Source organism: Prunus persica, chromosome G4, assembly GCF_000346465.2.
Source record: "Prunus persica cultivar Lovell chromosome G4, Prunus_persica_NCBIv2, whole genome shotgun sequence".
Classification (NCBI taxonomy): Eukaryota; Viridiplantae; Streptophyta; class Magnoliopsida; order Rosales; family Rosaceae; genus Prunus; species Prunus persica.
In genome coordinates this window covers 16,110,994-16,133,008 of record NC_034012.1, presented here as the reverse complement: position 1 = coordinate 16,133,008, position 22,015 = coordinate 16,110,994, and the positions used below count along the sequence as shown (strand labels likewise).

Here is a 22,015-nt window from a genome sequence, read left to right as displayed (position 1 = left end):
TTGGTTTATTCTGACTGGGAATTGAGTAAAAGAAAAGGACATGGGCAATGGTACAGCAACAGCAAACAAAAAAAAAAGGGAGCTGGCAAGGCAGGTACCACAAGTTCTCTCTTGGGTTTCTGAAGCAAAATGACAGGTGGTTTCCTCCACCAAATAGAGAAATCTCCAAAACCTTCAAGCTGGCAGCACAGTCTCTACATACAAAGGAGAAGACAAGAGGTCAGAAGCATGGAAACAGACAAAAGAAAAATCAAAAGAAAAAAAAAAAGGAGTTCATGGGGTGGGTTACCACGTGAAAGGCAAGATGATTTCTCTTTCCCTTTGTCTTGGGTTATTGACCTTGGGAAGGTTACAGCACACAAAGGACAATAAGAGAAGTTGTCTCTTTTGGTTCCAAGTCAGCCCAGAAGCATCCAATTAATTGGAGGGTCTTCTATTGCTACTATTATTGCTGTCCATGAAAAAAAATCCTAGTTAGTTCAATCAATAAATAAAATAAAAGAGAAGAACTAAGGAATGGCATGTGGGTTACCACGTGAAATCCTCTTCTGTTTGATGGTGCAACAGGTGGCTTGAGCAAAGCTATGTGCTGGTCTGGAGAAGCAAACGAAGAATAATATTAAGACTTTCGTTTTGATGCTGTTTGCTGGGGCACATATGTTTTCTTTTTTATAAGGAAAACACATATGGCCCAATCCTATGTGGACAAGAAGTTTACTTCACTGGATGATCCAGCAATTCCAAATCAATAAGGAGCTTAATCCATACTTCACTTGGAGAAGGATTTTTTTATCCTTTGGGTGTCTTAATCAAATTTAAAGACACCTGTTAATGGCACCAATACGTGAGGGGTCCAGCTGGAGCAAAGCAGGGCCACAATCACTTTTTCTTCACGGTTTCATCATCTCAAACGGCAAGCAAGATTGTCATATAGCTTGGCTGCTCGAATGCTTCCATCCCAGGATGCCTTTAGCAATACATGGCAATAACAAAAAGGGAAACAATAAAAGGGGGTCAAATTTATACCAACTGCTGTTGTTAGCATTCAAGAGAACTAAAAATATGTGATGTGGGTTCGGGTCTGCCAAAAAAGGAAAGAAACAAAGGAAGAGGACTTCTTCCTCTTTGACTTGCAGTAGAGTAAGGAAAAAAGAAGTCTTGGACTTCACGGACTTGCATGTCCAAAGTGAATTCAAGATTATGAAAAAGGGATGGGCTGCAACTCTACATGCAGCAAAACAAGGAATTTGAATTATGAGTCCAAATTCTATTGCATGAAGCTTATGATAAAAAAAATGGTGTTGCTGTGGGGCTGGCGCTGTACAACACGTTTCTCAAGACCAATTCAAGATGGCTGGGTCTCTCTACGATGCCTTCAAGCATCCAAATGGCAAGAAAGATTGTCATATGGCTTGGCTGCTCAAACGCTTCCATCCCAGGATGCCTCCAGCAATACATAGCAACAACAACGAAAGGACAATAAAAGGGGAAAGGCAGCCGTGAGGCTATGAAAAAAAAGGGGGCTTGTGAAACAGAACAAACCAAATGCTCAAGAAGGAGTTTAGTGACGAAGAAAGCATAAAAGCTCAAGGCAAAACAGAAGTGCCTCACGCTTTGCTTACAAGTCCACTTAAAAAGGACCAATGATTTGCTCCAAGTTTTATCCTCAACTGTCATTGTGCAAGTCCTACTTGGACCAAGACTCATGAAGTCTTTCAAGTCCCTCACATCACTTTTGGTGACTGCAACAAATGAAAACAAAGTGTCCAGGCACTTGTACTCCTTTGTATTCCAAGGGACGAAGACGTGAGTTCACTACTTGCAGTACCAAGCTATGCAAGTAAAAGCACAAAAGTGTCAGCAAAGGTTCACGAGAACTAAATCAATTGACGGTCAAGAAGGCTCAATAAAATGCTTACGTCATTCGGGTCTATCTGCCTCAATTCTCAAATGCAAGATGGCTACCAAACATGCCCACAAAATCTCAACAAGAAATATGGGAATCAATCACTGTGGCAAAGAAGCTATTCAAAAAGGAATGCCAAGCGACTCAACCATACTGTGTCCATGACTCCATTCCAGATAAATGATTGGCCGTGCTACGAGCATCCAGCTCACACTCAAAAGATACCAAATGAGCATCAATATGGATTAACGGGCTTGTCAACCACAAAAGCCCATTAATCTCAAATCCTCCAAATCATGCATGGATACAAACGCAAATGTCAATTGTAGAGAATTAGTGGGTTCATCAAAATTACTCATTATTTTTCTTGGACATTGACAAAAAGAAAAATGGTATAAAACCATCCAATTTTCCCCATGGGTCATCTACCCATGCAAATTCCAAATGAGATTAAATTCAAATATCTCAAACACAAATTCTTAATTAGTGGGCCACACTTACCCATTAATTTCCAATTTTTCCCATAGGTCATCTACCTATGAAAATCTCCAAATTGCCCCAAAGACACAAATTCTCAATTAATAGGCCACAGTTACCCATTAACTTCCAAAATTTGGAACTACGTCGGTTTGATCCCGTTAAGGGTACGTAGGCAGTCTAACATCCCAATAGACGCAACCGCAATCAAATTTAAATATCTGGTTTATCTTAACCAAATTTTGCCAAAACACTTTCCCAAATGCAATTGTCAATTTTTTAGGAAAAATTAATGGGATAATTAAAATTACTCATTATTTTTCTTGGACATTGACAACAACGAAAGTGGTACAAAACCATCCAATTTTCCATGGGTCATCTACCCATGAAAACTCTAATGAGATTAAATCCAAGTCTCTCAAACAGAAATTCTCAATTAGTGGGCCACACTTACCCGTTAATTTCCAAATTCCGAACTACGTTGGTTTGATCCCTTTGAAAGGGTACGTAGGCAATCTAGAGATTCAATCTAGATGCAACCATCCCAAATGCAATTCTATATCGAATCCCTGGTTTATTCAGCTAAATTCACTCAAACACTTCTCAATACAATTCAAATCAAATTTCCCTCGCAATGAGTCATTTATTCATTGCGATTCTTTGAACTACGAGTGGCTTGATTCCCGCAAGGGATACGTAGGCATCCTGAGGTTGGACTTGGGAGCAGTTGCAAAATCAAACACACACGTTCTGTTTCTTTATGATGGAATCAAAGGGTGTTCCCTTGAAGCAAGGGATTGTAATTAAGAGACTTACGTCTCGAATGGGTCGAACTTAAAATAATAAAACCCCGTTATTTAATTAGTGGTGGTGAAATTATATTAGGAGGATCACATTTTCCTTCAACACTGGCAAGACCTCATCATTGACTACTTAGTTAACGAAGACTTGCCCAAGGACAAGTCTGAGGCCAAAAAAATCAAATAGAAAACTGCGAGATACTACATGAAAAATGATATGCTTGTTCGCAGATCATACTCTGGCATTTATCTTACCTGCATCAAGTACCCGCAAACGCTAAAGGTTCTCTGTAAAATACACGACGACGAATGTGGGAATCACGCTGGGGGCAGATCGCTTCCCTAGAAGACTCTTAGTATAGGCTATTTCTAGTCTACCATGTGCCAAGACTCCACGGAGTATGCTCAAAGATGTGATCGATGCCAACGTTATAAGCCAATCCCTAGCCGACCAGCCGATGTATACCTTCCACAGAACAGTCCATGGCCATTCATGCAGTAGGCCATTGACTTGGTGGGACCTATGCTGATGGTACCTGTCAAAAAGGAGATGATGATCGTCGCTACTGATTACTTCACCAAATAGATCGAGGCCGAGGCTTTATCATCTACCAAGGAAACAAACGTTGAACTGTTTATCTAGAAGAACGTCATTTGTTGATTTAGCTCCCCGTTGTCGATAGTCATCGACAATGGTACACAGTTCGTGGGCAGGGCTCTCAGAAGTGTTATGGGCTTATCGCATAACTAAAAGGAGATCGACCATTGACACATTTTTCCCTGGCCTATAGGACAGAAGCAATCATCCCTTCACACATCATAGTTCCTTCCATGGGCATTGAGGTGGAAAGTCTTGACTAGAACTGCAAGTAGATGAAAGTGAACCTTGATCTGCTTGAAAAAGAACGAGAGAATGCCATTGTTCGAGTTGCAGCATACCAGCAGCAACTGACATCTTACTATAACAAAAAGGTTGTTCGAGTTGCAGCATACCAACAGCAGTTGACATCTTACTACAACAAAAGGCCATTATTCGATTTGCAGCTTACCAGCTCTGCTCCAAGCAGGCGACGAGCCTCCCTTAACTTCATTGAAGACGAGTTACTTCCGAGTACAAGCTTCTTCAACAGAGCATTTTTCGAGCATTATGTCCCCGACATATGCATATAGGCGACGACCTTACCTCCATTGAAGGCAAGGTACTTCCGAGTACAAACTTAATGAAATCTTTTTTGAGAGCTATGTCCCTGATATACGCACGTAGGCGACAAGCCATACTGCATTGAAGGCAAGCTACTTCCCGAGTACAAAATTAATGGAGTCATTTTCAAGTGCTATGTCCCTACATACACACGCAGGCAACAACCTTACCTCCGTTGAAGACAATCTACTTCCTGAGTATAAACTCAATGGCATCTTTTTTTAGCGCTATGTCCCCGACATACGCACGCAGGCAACAAGCCTTACCTCCATTGAAGGCAAGCAACTTCCCGAATACAAACTCAATGGAGTCTTTTTCGAAGGCTATTTCCCTAACATACGCACGCAGGAGACAAGCCTTACCTCCATAGAAGGCAAGCTACTTCCAAGTACAAACTTAATAGAGTCTCTTTCGAGTGCTATGTCTCTGGACATACACTTACAATATACAATGCGAATTGACATTTGAAAGACAACTGAAATTCCATAGCAAAGTGGCCAAGCAACCAAGCAACTAAGTTCAACAAAAAATAAGGTGGTCGACTAAAGACAACTTACTTTTAAAAAAATTTACAATGTTTAAAAGTAGCAAAAAAAGACTACATCTACCAGGAGACTTCAGCAGATGACCCTTAGTCGATCACATCCTCAGCTACCTTCTGATCAACCGCACTGACAACAACATCGTTCTGCTCAATCGGCACCATCTGCTCAGTAGTCCCAACTGCCTGCTCCTCCGCATCTGCCCTAACCTCATTAGCTGCACCATCTTTGGCGTCGTCTTCCTTCATTACAGCTTTATCAGCTAACTGCTCTTTAACTTCTTCTACATCCATAACATTGATCTGCTCACTTTGAGCAAAGGGCAGGTCAAGATAAAGCTGCTCACCATCTTCATGTTCGAGAAGGCAACAAGGAGGAGCACCGTTCCTGCAGTCCAAGTATCCCAGCTTGTACGCATTAGCAGCAATCTCATGCTTGGACACCTCCATGGCTTCAACATGAGTGTCAAACTTGACCATCAGAGCTATCACCAACTCCCGAATCGGTAGTTCGTTCAACTAAATGACTCTTTGCTCGAACAGACGACTCTTTAGCTCTCTTGGCAGTAACTTGCAATGTTGAGTCAGCTCCACACTTAACTGTTCGTGGCTTCGCAGACGAGTCGCGATTACTGGACAGAGGTACAGTCCTCTCACTTTGATCCCCGGATAGGCGCAGGCGACCCAAACGCTACTTCTTAACAGTCTCCTTACATGGCAGATCATAGATTTTGGGCAATTCGGGCTGAAACCTGGGTAGAATATCCTGGACCTTCAGCGTGCTATTGACATTCTTACTGTTTGCATTGACAAGGCGCTTGATCTTAGCAAATGACGAAGGAGCAACTCCCATGGGGATCTTCTCAGCACACGAGACCCTCTATTGAGAAAGACTTGCCTGTGACAGAATGAGGAAGTTCGGTCAAGGACCCCTCCTACTCAGCTAGCATATCATCTAGGTCCGAGCCATACATCTTGCATCTTCCAACATCTTCAACAGGGGGCAGACCACCAACCTCCTTCTGATGTTCTCTCAGCAACCAACGCCATTCATAGAACCTGATAGGGATGTTTAGAGCTTGCTGAACCTTGGTCATGTCCAGGGCCGAGATCGATCTTCTTGTAGAAGTCATTCTCTGCAAGCAAAAGACGGAAATCAGTCAGATACACGGCAAAGTTTCAGAAAGACTATAATAGATCAAAAGGGTACAACTTACCATCACAGTAGGTGAGAGGAACGAGCGGACCGTCACCAACCTCCCGTTCCTATTTGCTGATGAAGTCCAGCATGTTCGTGTGCCACACATGATCGCCTGACTTGTATTGTCAAAAGATTAGCAAGTCAAAGACCTCTTTCACTCAAGAGCCCAAGTCACAGAAGGAAGCTCAGTTGCAGCTGGACAACCCAACAATTAATTCACATCTCCTCCATGTCACCACATGCCATGCAGAAGCTGGGGGGCATTTGTGAAAGCAAAATATCTATGGATCCTAGGTCAAATAATTAAATCAATCTCTCCAAATTGGGGAAGAATAATTCATTTCCATTTGTGGAATTATTCTTCTGAAACCCTAGCCTCCAAGGCTCCTATAAAGACATGGCTACATCAAGGCTTGAGAAAATTCTAAACTTATGTATGAAACTCTACATTATTTTGCAGGGAGAAAGAGAAGCGAAGAGGAAGATGGAATCTTCAAACGAATATTCTTTGGAGACGAAAATCGCTCCCACAGAAGCTAAGTGTATTGGCAATTGAAAGAAGCTTCATTTGAATGACAATTAATGTAACATTAGTTGGTGGTTAATGATGTATTCCTTGTGAATCCAACGATCCATTACTACACACACTTACACCTTTATCTTTCCATTTATTCTTTATCGACTCTAATTTTATCCCAACATAACTCCTCTTCTTTTTTTTAATTTGGAAAAGTGTAGTTCGCAATTCATTATAACCGGGGAGACGATAATCCGGAAGGGGTGAAAACAAGCCTTACCAAAGGCTTCGACAGAGTATAGGTTCCTTGCAAGGTTGAATGACAAGCCACTTGTGTAAAACATTCTTGTAATTAGATCATCCAATTGAAGTGGAAGGCTTCCTCAAGAGGTCCACTTCCCTTCCTATTCTTTGGTTCACAAACTCCTTCATCCTTAGCACCAAATTATAAAAATTCAAATGGTAAAGAACCGGCTTTCCTTGATGTGGGCAAAGAAATAGTTCTAGCTTGGGAAGTTTTACCCTCAATTTTGCCGCATCTAGCAACCGTTGCATTTTCGATAAATTATTTTGTGTAACTTTGTTGTAAGCTCTAATCCAACCTCCTTTAATTTTTAACAAATGAAGCTTCACCACAGAGTATGCCTATTCAAAGTTGAATTGACAATAATGACACTTCAAACTAATGTTTCCTCCTCTATTATTCTTATTTGAGTCAAGCATACTTCCATAAGGCCTTCTCCAACCCATGAAGGGCTAAACCCAAAATTTTCCCCTCCAAAAAGTGACTATTTGGGTTTTGCTGGACTCAAATTGTATTTTCTCCCAACGCTCCAAACTCAAATTTTAAGTCCGCAACTTTATTAAATTGTTTAAGAATGGTTTAAGTCTAATTTTGTTTTTATGGATAACTTTTCTTCATTCAATCTTTTTAAATAACTTCATAATTAAATTTTTTGAACAATTTGACCTAAAAAAATTAAAATTCCATAAATATAATTTTATTTCAAAAGAAAACACAACATAATTCTAAAAGAAAACACACAATACTTCAAATTCACCATACATGAATGCCAATAGGAATAAACTAATAACCACCATCATGGGGGCTTGGATAATAGTCCCCTGAGTTATCTTTAGGATTAACGGTAGACTGTTGACCCCCTGCATATTCTTGCATAATTTCATCTTATTTATCCCCCCAATACTTCTTCTTTCTTGGAGTAAATTTGGACACGTCCATGGACATTACTTTTTGTTCTTGGGCTTCCTTATCTTGTTGCTTCTGATACGCATAAGCATATGCTTGATCTTGGAAAAACTTGTCCAATATGTTGAGCTTTCGTCTCCTATCATCCTCGAAAGCAATACCTTGCTCCACCAATGTTTCCAAGTACTTATCCTTTTTTTGTTGAGAAGGGTCAGCCATCTTCCTTTTTTTTTTTTTTTGTGTGCAGCCTTTTGTTTATCTCTCCCCTCAGGCCTTGGACTAGGCATGGTGATTTCGTCTGCAACGTTATCCAAATTCACCATACTTGCACTAGCTTCAGAAGAACGTTGTGTGGGAGGCTCATTTATATCGTTCCACTTTGGGCAATCTTTTAAGATTACCCAAGCATGGTACAACTTGAAAGGCCTATTTGGAGGACTATTATCATTAAGAAATATTGTTTTAGCATACACGTCCTACACATGAAAAAATAAATTTAAGTTTGGAGTTGAACAGAATTACAAATTTAAATTTAAAGCTTTAATAAGAATGGTTACTTACCACATCATGTAAATTTGAGCCACTTCGTGGGTTCGTATTGGCCTTAGTCAAGCATGCCTTCCAAAGAGAACACTGTTGGTTGATAGTCTTGAACCGAGAAGCAATGGCTTGATATGTTCGTCGCTCGGGTCCACTAATGCCCGGATCATTTTCCATAAAATTTTGATATACACGCTTCCAAAATGTGTTGCTTGCTTGATTAGTGCCAATAGCCCCATCTTCACTGACAGAAACCCACCCTTTGCACAATGCCTCATCTTCTTCGAGCCTCCAATTCACACCTCTTTGAGATTTTGTGGACATCTTCAACAAGAATGAAAGGAGATTAATGAGATTGACAAAGGAAAAATAAATTGAGAAATAGATAAAATATTTTTGGTAGATTATTTGAGAAATGGATGGGTATTTATAGAGTTTGGAGTGAGTTTTGGGGTTTGATCTGATCTAGATTAATTTAAAATATTATTTTGACAGTTGGATTTAAATTTCAGCCATTGGATATTTTTTTTAATCATTAAAATAGCTTAGATTTAATCTAGATAGTTAATTTAAAGTTGCTATTAGATTTTATTTTATTTTATTTTTTTTAAAGAGAGAAGATTTGAATTGCAACGTCTCTTTGGGCTGGAATAAGCCAACATGTGGGCCCAATCTCTTTTTAGAGATACTATTTGATTATTATTATTTTTTATTTTATAAAAGGAGACAGCCAAATTGCAACGGCTCACTCACCTAGTGCCGACATGTGGCATGGGCAACAGACAAGCCCATCAGAGCTGGTCCCAGCGCGGGTCCTAGTGTTTTTCTCATGCACATGGGCTCTGCCACCTCAGCGTGGGCTCCACTAGATAGTTTTGGGTCTGGGCAATAAGTGGACTGGTATTTGGGTCCAAATTTGAGTTTTCTCAAATTTTGGGTTCTTCATTTTCTTGGGTTATGAGAGGTTTTGGGGGATATTTTGGGTTTAGGTCCTTGGGTTGGAGATGGCCTAAAGGAGCATTGAGCATGAGAAGAGGAGGAGCTCTTATTAGATTTAGCATTACTCATTTTCCCTAAGAAAAACCTTATTTAAATACAAAATGAAAAAATGAATTGAGAAGATGAAGAAATTATCAGAAATTCTAATCTCCAAGTATGTGGTTAATCCAAATTTCAAGGAAATATAATGAAAATTAAGAGAGAGAAAAGAAGAAAAAAGATGGACGAAGTTGGGAAAGCAAGAAGAGCGATGATGAGGTAATAGGTATAAGGATAACAGAGTTTTGAAATACAATTTTAACCCCAGTTTTTAAAAAAAAAATTTAAAAAAATTTAAATGGTCATGTTGTCTAATAAAGTTTCAACAATTATGTTTTGACCCTTTTTTTTGTTGAAGTTTCAAAATCATCCCTGTCGTGTCTTGACCATGGGTTGACCCATTTCGGGGAGTGTCTTGATCGTGTCCAAGGCATATCCAAGTTCTGTGTAAGTGTCCGACACTCTTAACACTTCAGCTCAGTAAAGTGTTCATGCAACATAGCCTTCATATGAAATAAATAATACAATTTGTGGGGGTCTTTTTATTCCAACAGCCTGACGAATGGGCTTGGGTTGCCGAAAAGAGAAACATGTAAAATTACTCTATGTGCCTGAGTTCAAGAATTAGGCCCCAAGAATGCTTCGAAAGGGTAGTGAAGCCTTAAGAAGCATCCTGGTTATCTTCACCAACAAAAATAACAACTACTTACAGGTAGCATGGCATGAGAGGCTTGTGGCATGGGAGCAAAGCAATCATGAGTTAAGCATAAACAGAGAGAGAGCTGTGAGTTCTTATGAAAAACAGGGGTTCCAAGGAAAGGAGGAATGGATTCTAAGAGTGTTTGTTGAAGAAAGAGGGAGATGAGAGTAAAATGGGTGTGTTGAGTAGTTTCCGGCAGCCTAACGAAAAGTCTGTCAAGCTTCTGGAATAATTTAGCAAAAGGGAAAAGGGGAGGAGATGGGGGAATAGGGCACGAAATTGCAGAGGTTTCAAATATGAGAGATGGAGCTTGCTCTCTATATGTGGTTTGAGTGAATTTTCAATTGCTTGACAAAGCTTGGTCGCACTCTAGATGATGATTTTGCTGGGTAGAAGAAGGCTCCTTTTATAGGCATTTCGACCCCTTAATCTTATCGGATCTCCTCCTTGCTTTTCCTTCACTTTCTTCCATTCACTCCTATTTGGTGAAATTCCCTTAACCAGAGCGCATAGGTAACAAGTCCCTTATGGTTCCAAGATTTTTACACAGCTAGACCTCTCCATGTGGGTGAGGTGCCACCCGCTTTTCTTCTTAGTTTCCTTATTAGAGCTCGCAAAGGAAAGGAGAATGGATAGAGCTTTCGCCTAATGGGTATTCCTCTTACACGTATGAATTCCCTTTGGTTTTTCTGATGGCTTGCGTTGGGTTTGTCTTTGGCCATGTGCTGGAGTCTCCCAGCGGCCTGAGCGTATAAACATCTCCTGGTTTTCTATCGTGGTTTCATTTCAAACCATGTGCTGGAGATTTTTTGGATATTTTTTAAGCCACTTGGACTATTTGGGCCTTCCTAAGGTGATGGGTGGTCCATTAAGAGAATGGGCTAATTTCCTAAAGTTATGGGCTAATTCTTCTCTCTTTTATGCTTACCCACATATTTGGGCTCAAGAAATGGGCTTGAGTTTTGGGGCTCCCAAGCAGCCTAAAACTTCCATTTCTCGGCTCATCAATGGGCTTCATGAAAACTCGTTACCATCCATACCATAACCCACTCAACAAGCCCTGGGCATTTGCGTGGCTTGGACCCACTTAAGCTTGCAGCGTGGCTAGGTGTAATAATAATGATTTTTCGCTTGGCATTGCATGTCGCTTGGCGTGCTTGAATTTTGTCGCTTTGAAGAGGGATATGACGCTTGACGGGATAATTAGCTTGGGCTAGTAAAGCCAATGCTTATTTCAACTCTTAGCATGACAGATTGCATTATTTATTTGACATGGCACGTGGATCATGACTCGTGCGAGCGTGAATTCCCAAATCAAAAGATTGGTTTGGTTTCCACTGCCATCTTCCACTCCAGCATTTGCAGGGCTTTGCCTCACCTTCTTATCTGAGTGTACCAAAAAATCTCACCAGATTTGGGCTGGTGGGGCAATGCGGGATCTGGGAGGAGTAGGGGTAGATCTGAGGGTGCATTGGAGAGGAGATAGTGATTAAGGTGTGAGAGAAAGAGAGACAGAGAGATGGAGACATAAATGGGCTTTAGTCAAGGATGATGGTTTAGTATGGGATGGGACTGAAGGGGATGCTAGTGCTTAAGCGAAGGGGTAGAAACAGAGAGATAGAGGAAGGAGAAAGAGAAATTTTTTTATTTTTTATTGATTTTTAAAAATTCTATGATTATTTTATTACACATAAAAAAAATAAAAACAAAATTGTGGGACTCATAAATACAACGTAGGCAACTAATAGAAGATTTGACGGAAACTCTAACGACGAAACCGCATTGGAAAAAATTGGAAAGAATGTGATACTTAATTATTAAAATTGAGAAACTAAGCCTTTATTTTTTAGTAGAATACATACAGGCACCTTGGCTTGAACGGTTGAAATTGAATCCATATTTATAGAGAAAAAGCTTCTTTTTTTTTTTTTTGGGTCTGATAGAGAAAAAGCTTTAGCTCCTAATTAAAAGTCCTAACCATCGAGATTCTTGTGACAAAATATTTCCTTCTAGGCAAATCAAATCAGTACCTCATCCTGGCCTTTGGGTCTCCTTAAAATAGAGAGGGAAGAAAGAAATAAAACAAGAGGGTCTCTCACTCTCCACCTTCGTTCCTTTCGATCAAACTTTCTCGAGAGATTTCAGACCAAAAACAAATTTCTAAATAGCGAAAGTGGTATACGAAACATCAGAGTGACCATGTCCTTGGGTTATGCAGAGAAGCTTTCCTACATAGAAGATGTGGGCCAAGTCGGAATGACTGAACATTTCGACCCACCTCCCGTTTTGCAAGAAAAAGTGAGAAACTTTTTCTCATTCTCTTCTGTTCTCTTTTGAGTTCTGTATACTTGTTCTTAAAGTTAGTGTCTTTATTGATCTTCTAGAATTGTGATCTCCATGAATGTTACTTAGGTTTTATGCATACATTTGGCGCAATTATGGCATTAGTTTGCTGCGGGATGTAGATGTTTTCGTTCTACTTACATGCTTATTAAGATCTGATATCTGGGTTTAGGCATTCATTTGCAATTTGATTGGATTTTACTTGCTTTGTAAATCTATCAGTTGAGCTTTGTTAACTCATTTTTGGGTTGTGGCATTACTTACATACCTGTGCTTTTCGTTATCTCATCTATGTCTATAGTCTTAAAGAGGTACAGATTATCATTTTAACATGTTGGAATGGAATGTAGCTGAAGTATACTAATGGAGTGGACAAAGCCAGAGTCTTTTCTTTCTCCTGTGTGATTAATTTAATTTGCTTATCTTGCATTGTAGTTTTTCTGTGTTATGGTTTGTGCACATGGGTAATGCCATTGTGGTGCTTTCCAGTACAAATCTTATTTATCCAACAAATGAAGTGTGCTGATGGAGTGAACCCGAACCATGATTGTACTATTAATATTTTAACCCAAATATATGTTTGGTTTGCTTGAATCTGTCTTTTTCCTATAGTTGCATTGTTGTCTTGTTGGTATTCAGGACTCAGATACCTTTTTAAAATTTAGGAGTCGTGGATTATCTTTTAGTTCCCTGAATTTTATTGTCAATAATTCAACTTTGCTGATATTTTTTCAATTTATGAAGGTTTACTTCAAACATTTTGAAAAGTATTGGGATATCTTACTAACTGCAAGTTCCTTTGCATGTTTGTTCACTTTTTGTGCTTGCATATCATCAAGATCTTTCATTTGTGTGCCTCTAACTTATGCAAAAGATTTTGTGTATGTATCCTCATTTGCTGACATTGTGGGTGTGTATTTTTTTGGCAGATTGAACGGCTCGCCATGTTGGTACAAAAGGTTTGAGCCTACACTTCCCATTTATCATGGCGCTATATGCGTACTTCATATTTGATTTTATTTAATTAAGGTCTCTAAGAGGTTCCTTTGCACTTTGTAGAGCAAGCATCTAGTGGTGTTTACAGGTGCAGGAATTTCGACTTCTTGTGGTATACCTGATTTTCGAGGTCCAAAGGGAATTTGGACTCTGCAGGTGAGAATCCTTAAACCTGAGGCTAAATTTTTAGCTTCTCTTTGGGCTTCTTTGTTAAAAAAATAAAATAAAATTGAAGTACCCCTTTTTGGTGTGATTATTCTTGGTGGGGGAATGTAATTTGGGTTTGAGTTTTGAAGGTTGTATGTTAGATATGATGGCTTCTTGTCCATCCCAGATGCATCTTTTTCATAAATAAGATTGTTTCAAATAAGAAATAAAAGAATCCTAGCAACTTTTTCGTCTCTGCAAAATTATAAACCTCCAGTCCGTTTTAAATAAGCACATCTATATCGATTGATGCTTCTCCCCTATACTAACTACTTCTATCAAACTTACGATGGAGTCATGGAGTCAGTGAAAAACGGTAATTGTGCCACTTAAATCTTTTTTGCTGTCTTTAATTTCTTCTAGGCTTCTAGCTTTTTCTATTAGAACTTGATTTTGGAAAGAAGTCGTGTCGTTCCTTTGTAACTCTCTCTCTCTCTCTCTCTCTCTCTCTCTCTCTCTCATACATATAGTGAATGTATGAGAAACTTAGTAAAAAGGAGTCCTCATTCTTTCATGTTTTTGGCTTGTCCTAGCTGTAAGATATGTGATCATACTTGTACCAGAATTATAATGACAAAGGGAAAGAAACATTCATGCCCCTGTGGAGTACTATGGATGGTTCTGATTTCTATTTACTAGTGCAGCGTGAAGGCAAAGCATTGCCTGAAGCATCATTGCCCTTTCATCGTGCAATGCCAAGTATGACTCATATGGCTTTGGTTGAATTGGAGAGGGCTGGAATTTTGAAGTTTGTTATTAGCCAGGTACGCGTACTACTGAAAATTTCTTTATGTTGAAGATTATTGATAATTGCTTCAAATTACCTATTCACGTGGCTTAAGACCTGTTTCATGCTTTTGATGCTAGCATGTTTGAGTCTTTGACCTTACATTTCCCGTTTTTCTTATTCCTATATTGGGACTGGGGAAAGGAGTCATCAAGAACATATAGTTTTTACTGCTGACTAGTATGTCAGTACTCTGGATTTTTACTAATTTGGGCGACGTTAGCAATTCCTTTGTTTTTGTTTCTTTTTTTTTCTTGTCTAACCATGTTACTTCCAAAAGAATTCCAATTAGGGTTTTTTTTTACACACTATTTCGTATTTCATTCTTGCACTCCCTTAAATGGGTAATTATCTCTCTACATTCTTATTACCTGTTACTTACTGAATGCTAGAATGTTGATGGCCTTCATCTTCGATCTGGAATACCGAGGGAGAAACTTGCCGAGTTACATGGGAACTCCTTTTTGGAAACCTGCCCTTCTTGTGGAGTTGAGTAAGGGATTGTTGCCTTTCCTCGTCATTTTTCTTTTTCTTTGGAATTAGGGTGGGGGACAGTTGATGTAGTGAAGTTAATATTTTGTCTCATTTACAGTTTGGCTGCTTTTGTAGTAAATGAAAATTTAATTTCATGATTTAAACTTGTAAAGGTATTTGAGGGATTTTGAGGTGGAGACTATTGGATTGAAGGAGACTTCAAGACGGTGCTCAGATAAAAAATGTGGAGCACGGCTTAAGGATACAGTTCTTGACTGGGAGGTATTGCTTACTGATAATTTGGTTGCTGGTTGGGTGTCCATGGGGATGAAATAAATTCTTTGTTTCAACAATAAAAGAGGTTACACTAAGTGTTTGGATTAATCACGTTAAAATAAGGGTTTGGTTTCAGAAATGGATTCCTTTCCCTTTTTTGGGCTGAGAAATAGGGAGAAGTTCCACGGATTGTGGCTGGTTCATGCATCTTATGAAAATTGTTGTTGGTTGGAAAGCCTCACTTTCTTTCACTTTGCGTGCAGGATGCATTGCCCTCAAAGGAGATGAATCTGGCTGAGAAGCACTGCAGGATAGCTGACGTTGTTTTATGTTTGGGGACAAGGTAACGACAGAGTTACCTAACTTTAGCTTAACTTTTTGTAAGCGGCCCTTTTCTTGGTATGATATGAACAAATTGTGTTTTCTTTCCTCAAAGTTATCCCCTTATGGGGTCTTTCATACCTTACCAGGGATGCAAATTAAGTGGGCCTACTCTCACGGTTTGAACATCGTGATTTTTATAGATTTTATTTTGGCTCATCTTCTTGCAATTTTAATATTTGCATTTGACATCCCAATTCTTTATTTTTTTTGGAAGTATTTTTTATATTATTATGAAATATGTGAAATACTATTATTTTACGGTTGATAGACTTTATATTTTAAATAGTGGTAATGTCTAGGGAGCCTCGTTGAAAATCGGGAATGGATTATACATCTCCATGTTAATAAAACAACTAGGGCTAGAAAGGGATAAGTCAGACTGAATGTTTTAGAGCATAAGTTCTCTCTGATTGGTGTTATTGTTGCAGTTTGCAGATCACTCCTGCATGCAACCTTCCTCTAAAATCTCTCCGTGGTGGGGGGAAGATTGTAATTGTCAACCTTCAGGTGATTTCCTCTTTCGCTTGAAGTAAATTTAAGTGGGTCTGGAAAGAATAGAAAAGGCATGCACTAGCAGATGCATTTCTGTGCAAGTTCATGGCTGTTGTTTATGGGCTGTAAGATATTGGAGATGTCAGTTAAAAAAATTTCAACAGTTGAAAAGCACAAGGTTAAATCTCATTTCACGTAGAAATTGATATTGAGAACTGTGGCCACTCAATCTTTCCCTTAAATGCTGCTTCCATATGTGTAAGGCCCATGTTTTACGTTATTCTCATCATTGATCTTCAGTTATTTATTATGTACTTTGTTCCAACTTCACAGAAAACTCCGAAGGACAAGAAAGCAAATTTATTGATCCATGGGCTTGTAGATAAGGTATTGTAATTTATACCATAATATGCAGAGATTATATATATATATATATATATATATATTTTCACTGCTGACGAAAATAGCACCAGTGCAGTTTATGTTGGACAAGCTTTAGTCACCTCTGCTGATGAAGTCGTGTATTACCCATTTTGTATATCACACATGTGCACGTCTCCTCGGGTCTTATCTGGGCTTTGTCAATAGATGTGTGAAGCAGAATGCTGAGATTGAATTTGTGTATTTTCTTTGAACATTCTGATTCGGTCTCCTACATATAGCTTACCGATTCATTCGGACAACAGGTTATTTCAGGTGTCATGGACTTCCTAAATCTTCAGATTCCTCCATTTGTCCGGATAGATTTTTTTCAGATCATTCTAACTCAAGCCTTGAGTTCAGGTAACCTAGATTCATGCTTACTGTGTTAAATATTTTGTACAAGGTGCAGAGTTAGACATGTGTGCTTGTTTTACATGTGACGGAGATGCTTTTATCATGAAAATTACAACTTGTATGACTTGTAAATGGCATTTATGCAAAAATTTAAGTTTTTCTTTTTCTTTTTTGCTTCTTCCTGGATGGTGGGTGAAAAATATGTCCTCTGGTTTGCTGGTTTGCTATTAGATATGGAAATGAAGCTCATCCATTCTTCCAGCTTTGATGTTCTTTGTTACTGTTCTTCTGCAGAACATACTTGAGTGTTAACTTTATATACATTGTTGGTCTGTTCCTCACAACTTAAGCTTTGGTGTCTTGTGGTTGTCTAACAAGGTATCAGAGCCTTCGTTTGAATTTGTTTAACAATAAAAAATGCCTGTTTTTCCTATTATTCTCTTTGCTCGTGTAGACATACTTCATCTGAAGACAATGACCTGGAACCTATCATGCGGCTCGCTTGGCAACATTGTCATAAGTCATAACACTGATAAATATATTCACATACATATGTAATACAAACTAATATGAGTTAAATGGTTCTATAGATCTAATGAATTAATTACTCTATCTTACGACTCCTTGTTTTGGTTCCCACCGTTCACTGAATTTCCCACTAATTAGTAAACACTTTTTCATTCAGCTTTCTCACATTGCCCATTCACTTGCATTGCAGATAAAAAAAATGTGAACTGGAACCTCCGGGTAGCAAGTGTACATGGACAGAAAGCTCCATTGCCATTCATTAAATCTATTGAGGTGAAATTCGTTTAAGAGCCTTATTCTGTTGATCTTTCTGCTTCCGGGTATATGAGGCTGAAATGGCCTCCTGCTATTCTTTTTTTCTTTTATTTTTTTATTTTTTCTTATAGCGCATTCAAATTGCTAGATGCAGGACTGCATTCTTATCATTTTACTGACAGACCACATCTTAAGATTTTTTTGGGGGGTATTTTACAGGTCCCTCTGTTGGAACCAAATAACTAAATATTGAAACGGCTGACCATTGCACCAAAGAAATCTCTTTTGTCTATTAAAGATGAACCCCTGACTCTCTTTTATTCCGTATATGATCCACTTAGCGAACATATGGAAGTTTTGAAACCCCGTTATAAGCAAGACAACTGTACATCTTGGTAGTAGATATATCTTAACTTTTATCTGGCACTAAGAAAGTAACTTGTTGACTACTTTACCTCAGAAATGATCCACTTATTCATTAATTGCTGTTATACATTTTTTTTCACTCATTCAAATTCCTAGATGCATGGTTGCATTCTTGTCATTTACTGGCTGGCCAGATCTTTAGGTGGTTTGTGTTTTTTTTCTTAGTGATAATTTCCACTGCGTTCCAACACACAAACCAAGTAGACTAAGCAGTTGACCTTTGCACCAAATAAACCTCTAATAACAATTCCTATCCTCTTATTTTAGCATTGAATATAGGAACTTGACCATTGTGTTACCACGAGATTGATGCACTCGCTATACTTTCACAAGACATCACCTACAGAATTATATTGTTGTTATATATCGTTCTCTCCGATTTGGTGCTAACACTCCTATTATGTTTGCATGCCAGATATCCTTTTTAGAAAATCAAGGGTATAAGTCAGCTATTTTACAGAAGGAACCATTTCAACTGAAAAGGTAACTATACAATTTTGAATTCCCAAAAAAGATAGGTTCAGAAATACTTGAAGCTGTTGTAGACTATGTCAAATACAGATTTGATTCAAAACTAGAAAACAGTATGCTCAATAAAATTTTGTTTGCCTCCTGAAATTTGCTTTGTTTTGTATGAAAAATATAGGTTGATTTGTAACTCTCAATGATGTAACCTGACCTGGAGAATCTAATAGTTTTGAACCTGTTTGGTAACATTTTGGTTTTTTATTTATTAGAGAAACTGATTCAAGAAAGGAGAGGTGATGAAAAAAATGAGGGAAACATACAACCAAAGATTAAAACTAAACTTTGTATATTTGCTTGGGGCCCATTTGGTAACCTTTTTGTTTTTGGTTCTTAGTTTCCATTTTTTTTTTTGTTTTTTGGTTAGAGATAGAAAGGAAATATATGGAAGAAAGGGAGGGATGCAGAAGAGTAGAGGAAGGGTAATGGGACGAACGGAGAACTAATGTGCATGGAACGCTACATAAAATTAAAACTAAAAACAATTTTAAGTTGTTTTTGTTTTCAAGGCTTTGTTTCATTCATTCTCCTTCATTTCTCCCTCATCCCTCCCACCACCCTCCCTCCATTCTTCTATCTTCTCCTCCATGTATTTCCTCTCTATCTCTAGTAAATAAATAGAAAAAAATAAAAGTAAAGACCAAAAACAGAGAGGTTAACGAACAGGCCCTTTTTTTTCTTTGAAAAAAAATTGTGAACTGTTGTACATATATTGTCTCATCTTTCCGTCACATTTTATCGTTTTTCCTTCTCTATCTTTAATTAAAACTGTTGTACATATATTGTCTCATCTTTCCGTCACATTTTATTGGTTTTCCTTCTCTATCTTTAATTAAAACCAAAAGACAAAAACTAAAAACTAAAATGTAACCAACTGGGCCCTCAGCAAGAATACTCCATTGTCATGTCTGTGCATGATCTACTAGTGGACGTGTCATCTAACATTGGCATCTTCTCACTTTTTTTTGGTTCAATATGTATCAGGAGAACATTACAAGCAAAGTCATTTGAAATGGTTATGAAATTCAACTTCATAGATAGTTGTGGTTGTCCATCCACAGAAATTATTGTCCCTCTTAATTTTAAGGTGAGTGGTTAGAAGTTAGAAGAATCATCTCCTTGTCTCTTACATGCTGTTTCACTTTGCATAGTTAGGTAAATGGCATAGAATTATGGTTGCTGGTTTGCAGGGTGCTTATTTGGTTTCAGCTGATAACTGCAATACTGATACCCATGCCACGATTCTCATGAAAAGAAGATAATTAAAGAAAATTAATTATCTCTGACAAGAACTTGAAAAATCTAGGATATTGCCCCTTCTATGTTCTGAGGGAAGCCTGGCATAATTGTAACTTATTATTTTCCAGGTTTCAAGAGACTGCTTCGAGCTTGATAAGGATGCCATATTGCAAAAGCTCAGACACACAGCAATTCAAGAATCATGCTGTGGGCAGAATGCAGTTGTTGAGAGAAATGCCATGTTGACCCCAAAAACTGAGGTCATTGTATATGCCATTGTAACCAATGTTATCCGGTATAAGAAGACCACTGAAGCCTTGGAAGCTGATTCTTTAGGTAATGGTGTTAAAAGGCGAAGGGAAAGTGCAAATGGTACTGAAACATCTAGGAAGCGATCAAAAGTGCACAGGCGCAAACCTAGGTTTTAGAAACCGAATGGTTTGTGTTAAAAGGCGAAAAGAAAGTGTACATGGTACTGACTCATCTAGGAAGCGATCAAACGGTCACAGGCGAAAATCTAGGGTTTAAAACTGAATGGTTCTGTTTGGTTTTTTGTAAATATGTTACTGTACATTAGGACTGACCAAACAGTATGATTGCTGGCCTAGAAAAGAACTCCAGAAAGTATGATTAGTAGGGACTGGGTGAATTTTGTTAGAAGCTACACTCGGTCTCCCGGCTGAATAGGGGTTGGCATAACTTGGTAATTTAGTTTTCATAATCTTGTTTCTCAGTGGGAGTTTCAGGTACTTTATTATGAAGCCGTTATTGCTGCTTCTATATACTTTTTTTGTAAACTTCTCAATATCTCGAGATTCGTTTTGTTTTGTTGCTGAAAAATATGCATCAGTAGGAGCATGCAGGAATTGACATACATAATAGGAAGGCGCAACTAATAAACCATGGTGTCTGAAATGAAGCCCGAGGTCTTTGATATAAATATACTTCGAAATTTCAGAAACTGCTTTCGGACATCTTTTACTTGACTGAATTAGAAAGAGTCTTAATTGTAGTACCCGGGTTTCATTTTGATTCGTCAGCACTTTTAATTCATAAATTTTAAGGATGCATCAGCAATTTCACCTCACAAAAATTTAAGAACTAAGAAAAAAATGTCAACGTTCCATGGATGGCGGGACACTGCTTTGGGTACGGTGCTTTGGAGGAGGAGAAAGATGAGGTGCACTGAGAAGAAATGTGGGGCTATGGCAGTAAGGGTGGACATGGTCCGGATGGAATTGGTTTCACTTCAAAATTGCTCTGAACCAATTACAATATAATGATTTGGATTTGGGGTGGGCATCTTCTACCTTATCAAATTAAAGCCTAGCATATGGAAACTCTATGACTGGGGGCTAGATTGGAAGTTGCACTTAAGGGACGTGCTTAAATCCTGGGGGAAGATTTGACCCTTGGGAAAAAAAATTGAGCAAGACAATTTGTGAAATTTGTGTTTTCTTTTGTTTGATGGGTTCAGCTCCGACATTGTTTGGGCTATAACTGTTCTGCTATTTTATGGGCCAATATTTCTTAAGTAAAAAAAATTTCAAATTGGGCTTTGTCGATAGGTAAATAATGTAAAAAGGGCCCATTTGACTGGATTCTTGGTAATTAAGCTAACTTAAGGATGAAGTCAGTATCATAAATGAATCAGGAAATTTAAGTCCAAACGTAATTTGGTAACTTGGATTTTAGATGAATCTTATGCAATGTGGAGATCAAGTCCAATTGGGAATGAAATTGATGATTGCTAGTGCAAGATGGATAACAAGCTCTATAACTGCTTATGCTCGAAATGTGAGACAGACACAAATTATCAAACAGACCCAAGTGCTGCTCAAAGCATATTTGTGTTATTCTCCAGATTTTAGTCCATTACTAAGTCTTGTTTTTTCAGAAGAAGATTTCATTCATAAACCCTAAAAGGCATACAAAGATTGGCACGATAACCGTGGCCACTTTAAAACCTTCCTAAGAAATCATGTGGGACAAACATGAGAGTCCGACCTAGGCCAATGTAAACCGCTACAAAAACCAGAAAAAGTAAAACACCTACTAAAACACCAACACTGAGTAGATCCATATGAGAGAACCATAATGCATCCCAATTGTCAAAATAAGCCTTCTATGAGAACATATAGTCCTTTGAGCATAGCACATCAAGGGTCAGAGAAA

At 38.4% G+C, this 22,015-nt stretch overlaps 1 protein-coding gene across 2 annotated transcripts; it reads left to right on the top strand.

Moving 5' to 3' along the window:
• LOC18780136 (NAD-dependent protein deacetylase SRT1) lies at positions 11,572–20,680 on the top strand. Of its 2 annotated transcripts, XM_007211340.2 has the most exons (14): positions 11,572–12,429; positions 13,404–13,433; positions 13,534–13,626; positions 14,322–14,441; positions 14,857–14,957; positions 15,112–15,220; positions 15,478–15,557; positions 16,027–16,105; positions 16,424–16,477; positions 16,777–16,873; positions 17,586–17,668; positions 18,492–18,559; positions 19,586–19,688; positions 19,969–20,680. In XM_007211340.2, exons 1-14 carry the CDS (start codon positions 12,331–12,333, stop codon positions 20,266–20,268), a joined length of 1,416 nt encoding a protein of 471 aa, XP_007211402.1. In that variant the 5' UTR covers positions 11,572–12,330; the 3' UTR covers positions 20,269–20,680. The 2 variants fall into 2 exon arrangements, with proteins under 2 accessions (XP_007211402.1, XP_020418614.1); XM_020563025.1 differs by lacking the exons at positions 11,572–12,429; positions 13,404–13,433 and having other exon boundaries at positions 13,549–13,626; positions 14,317–14,441.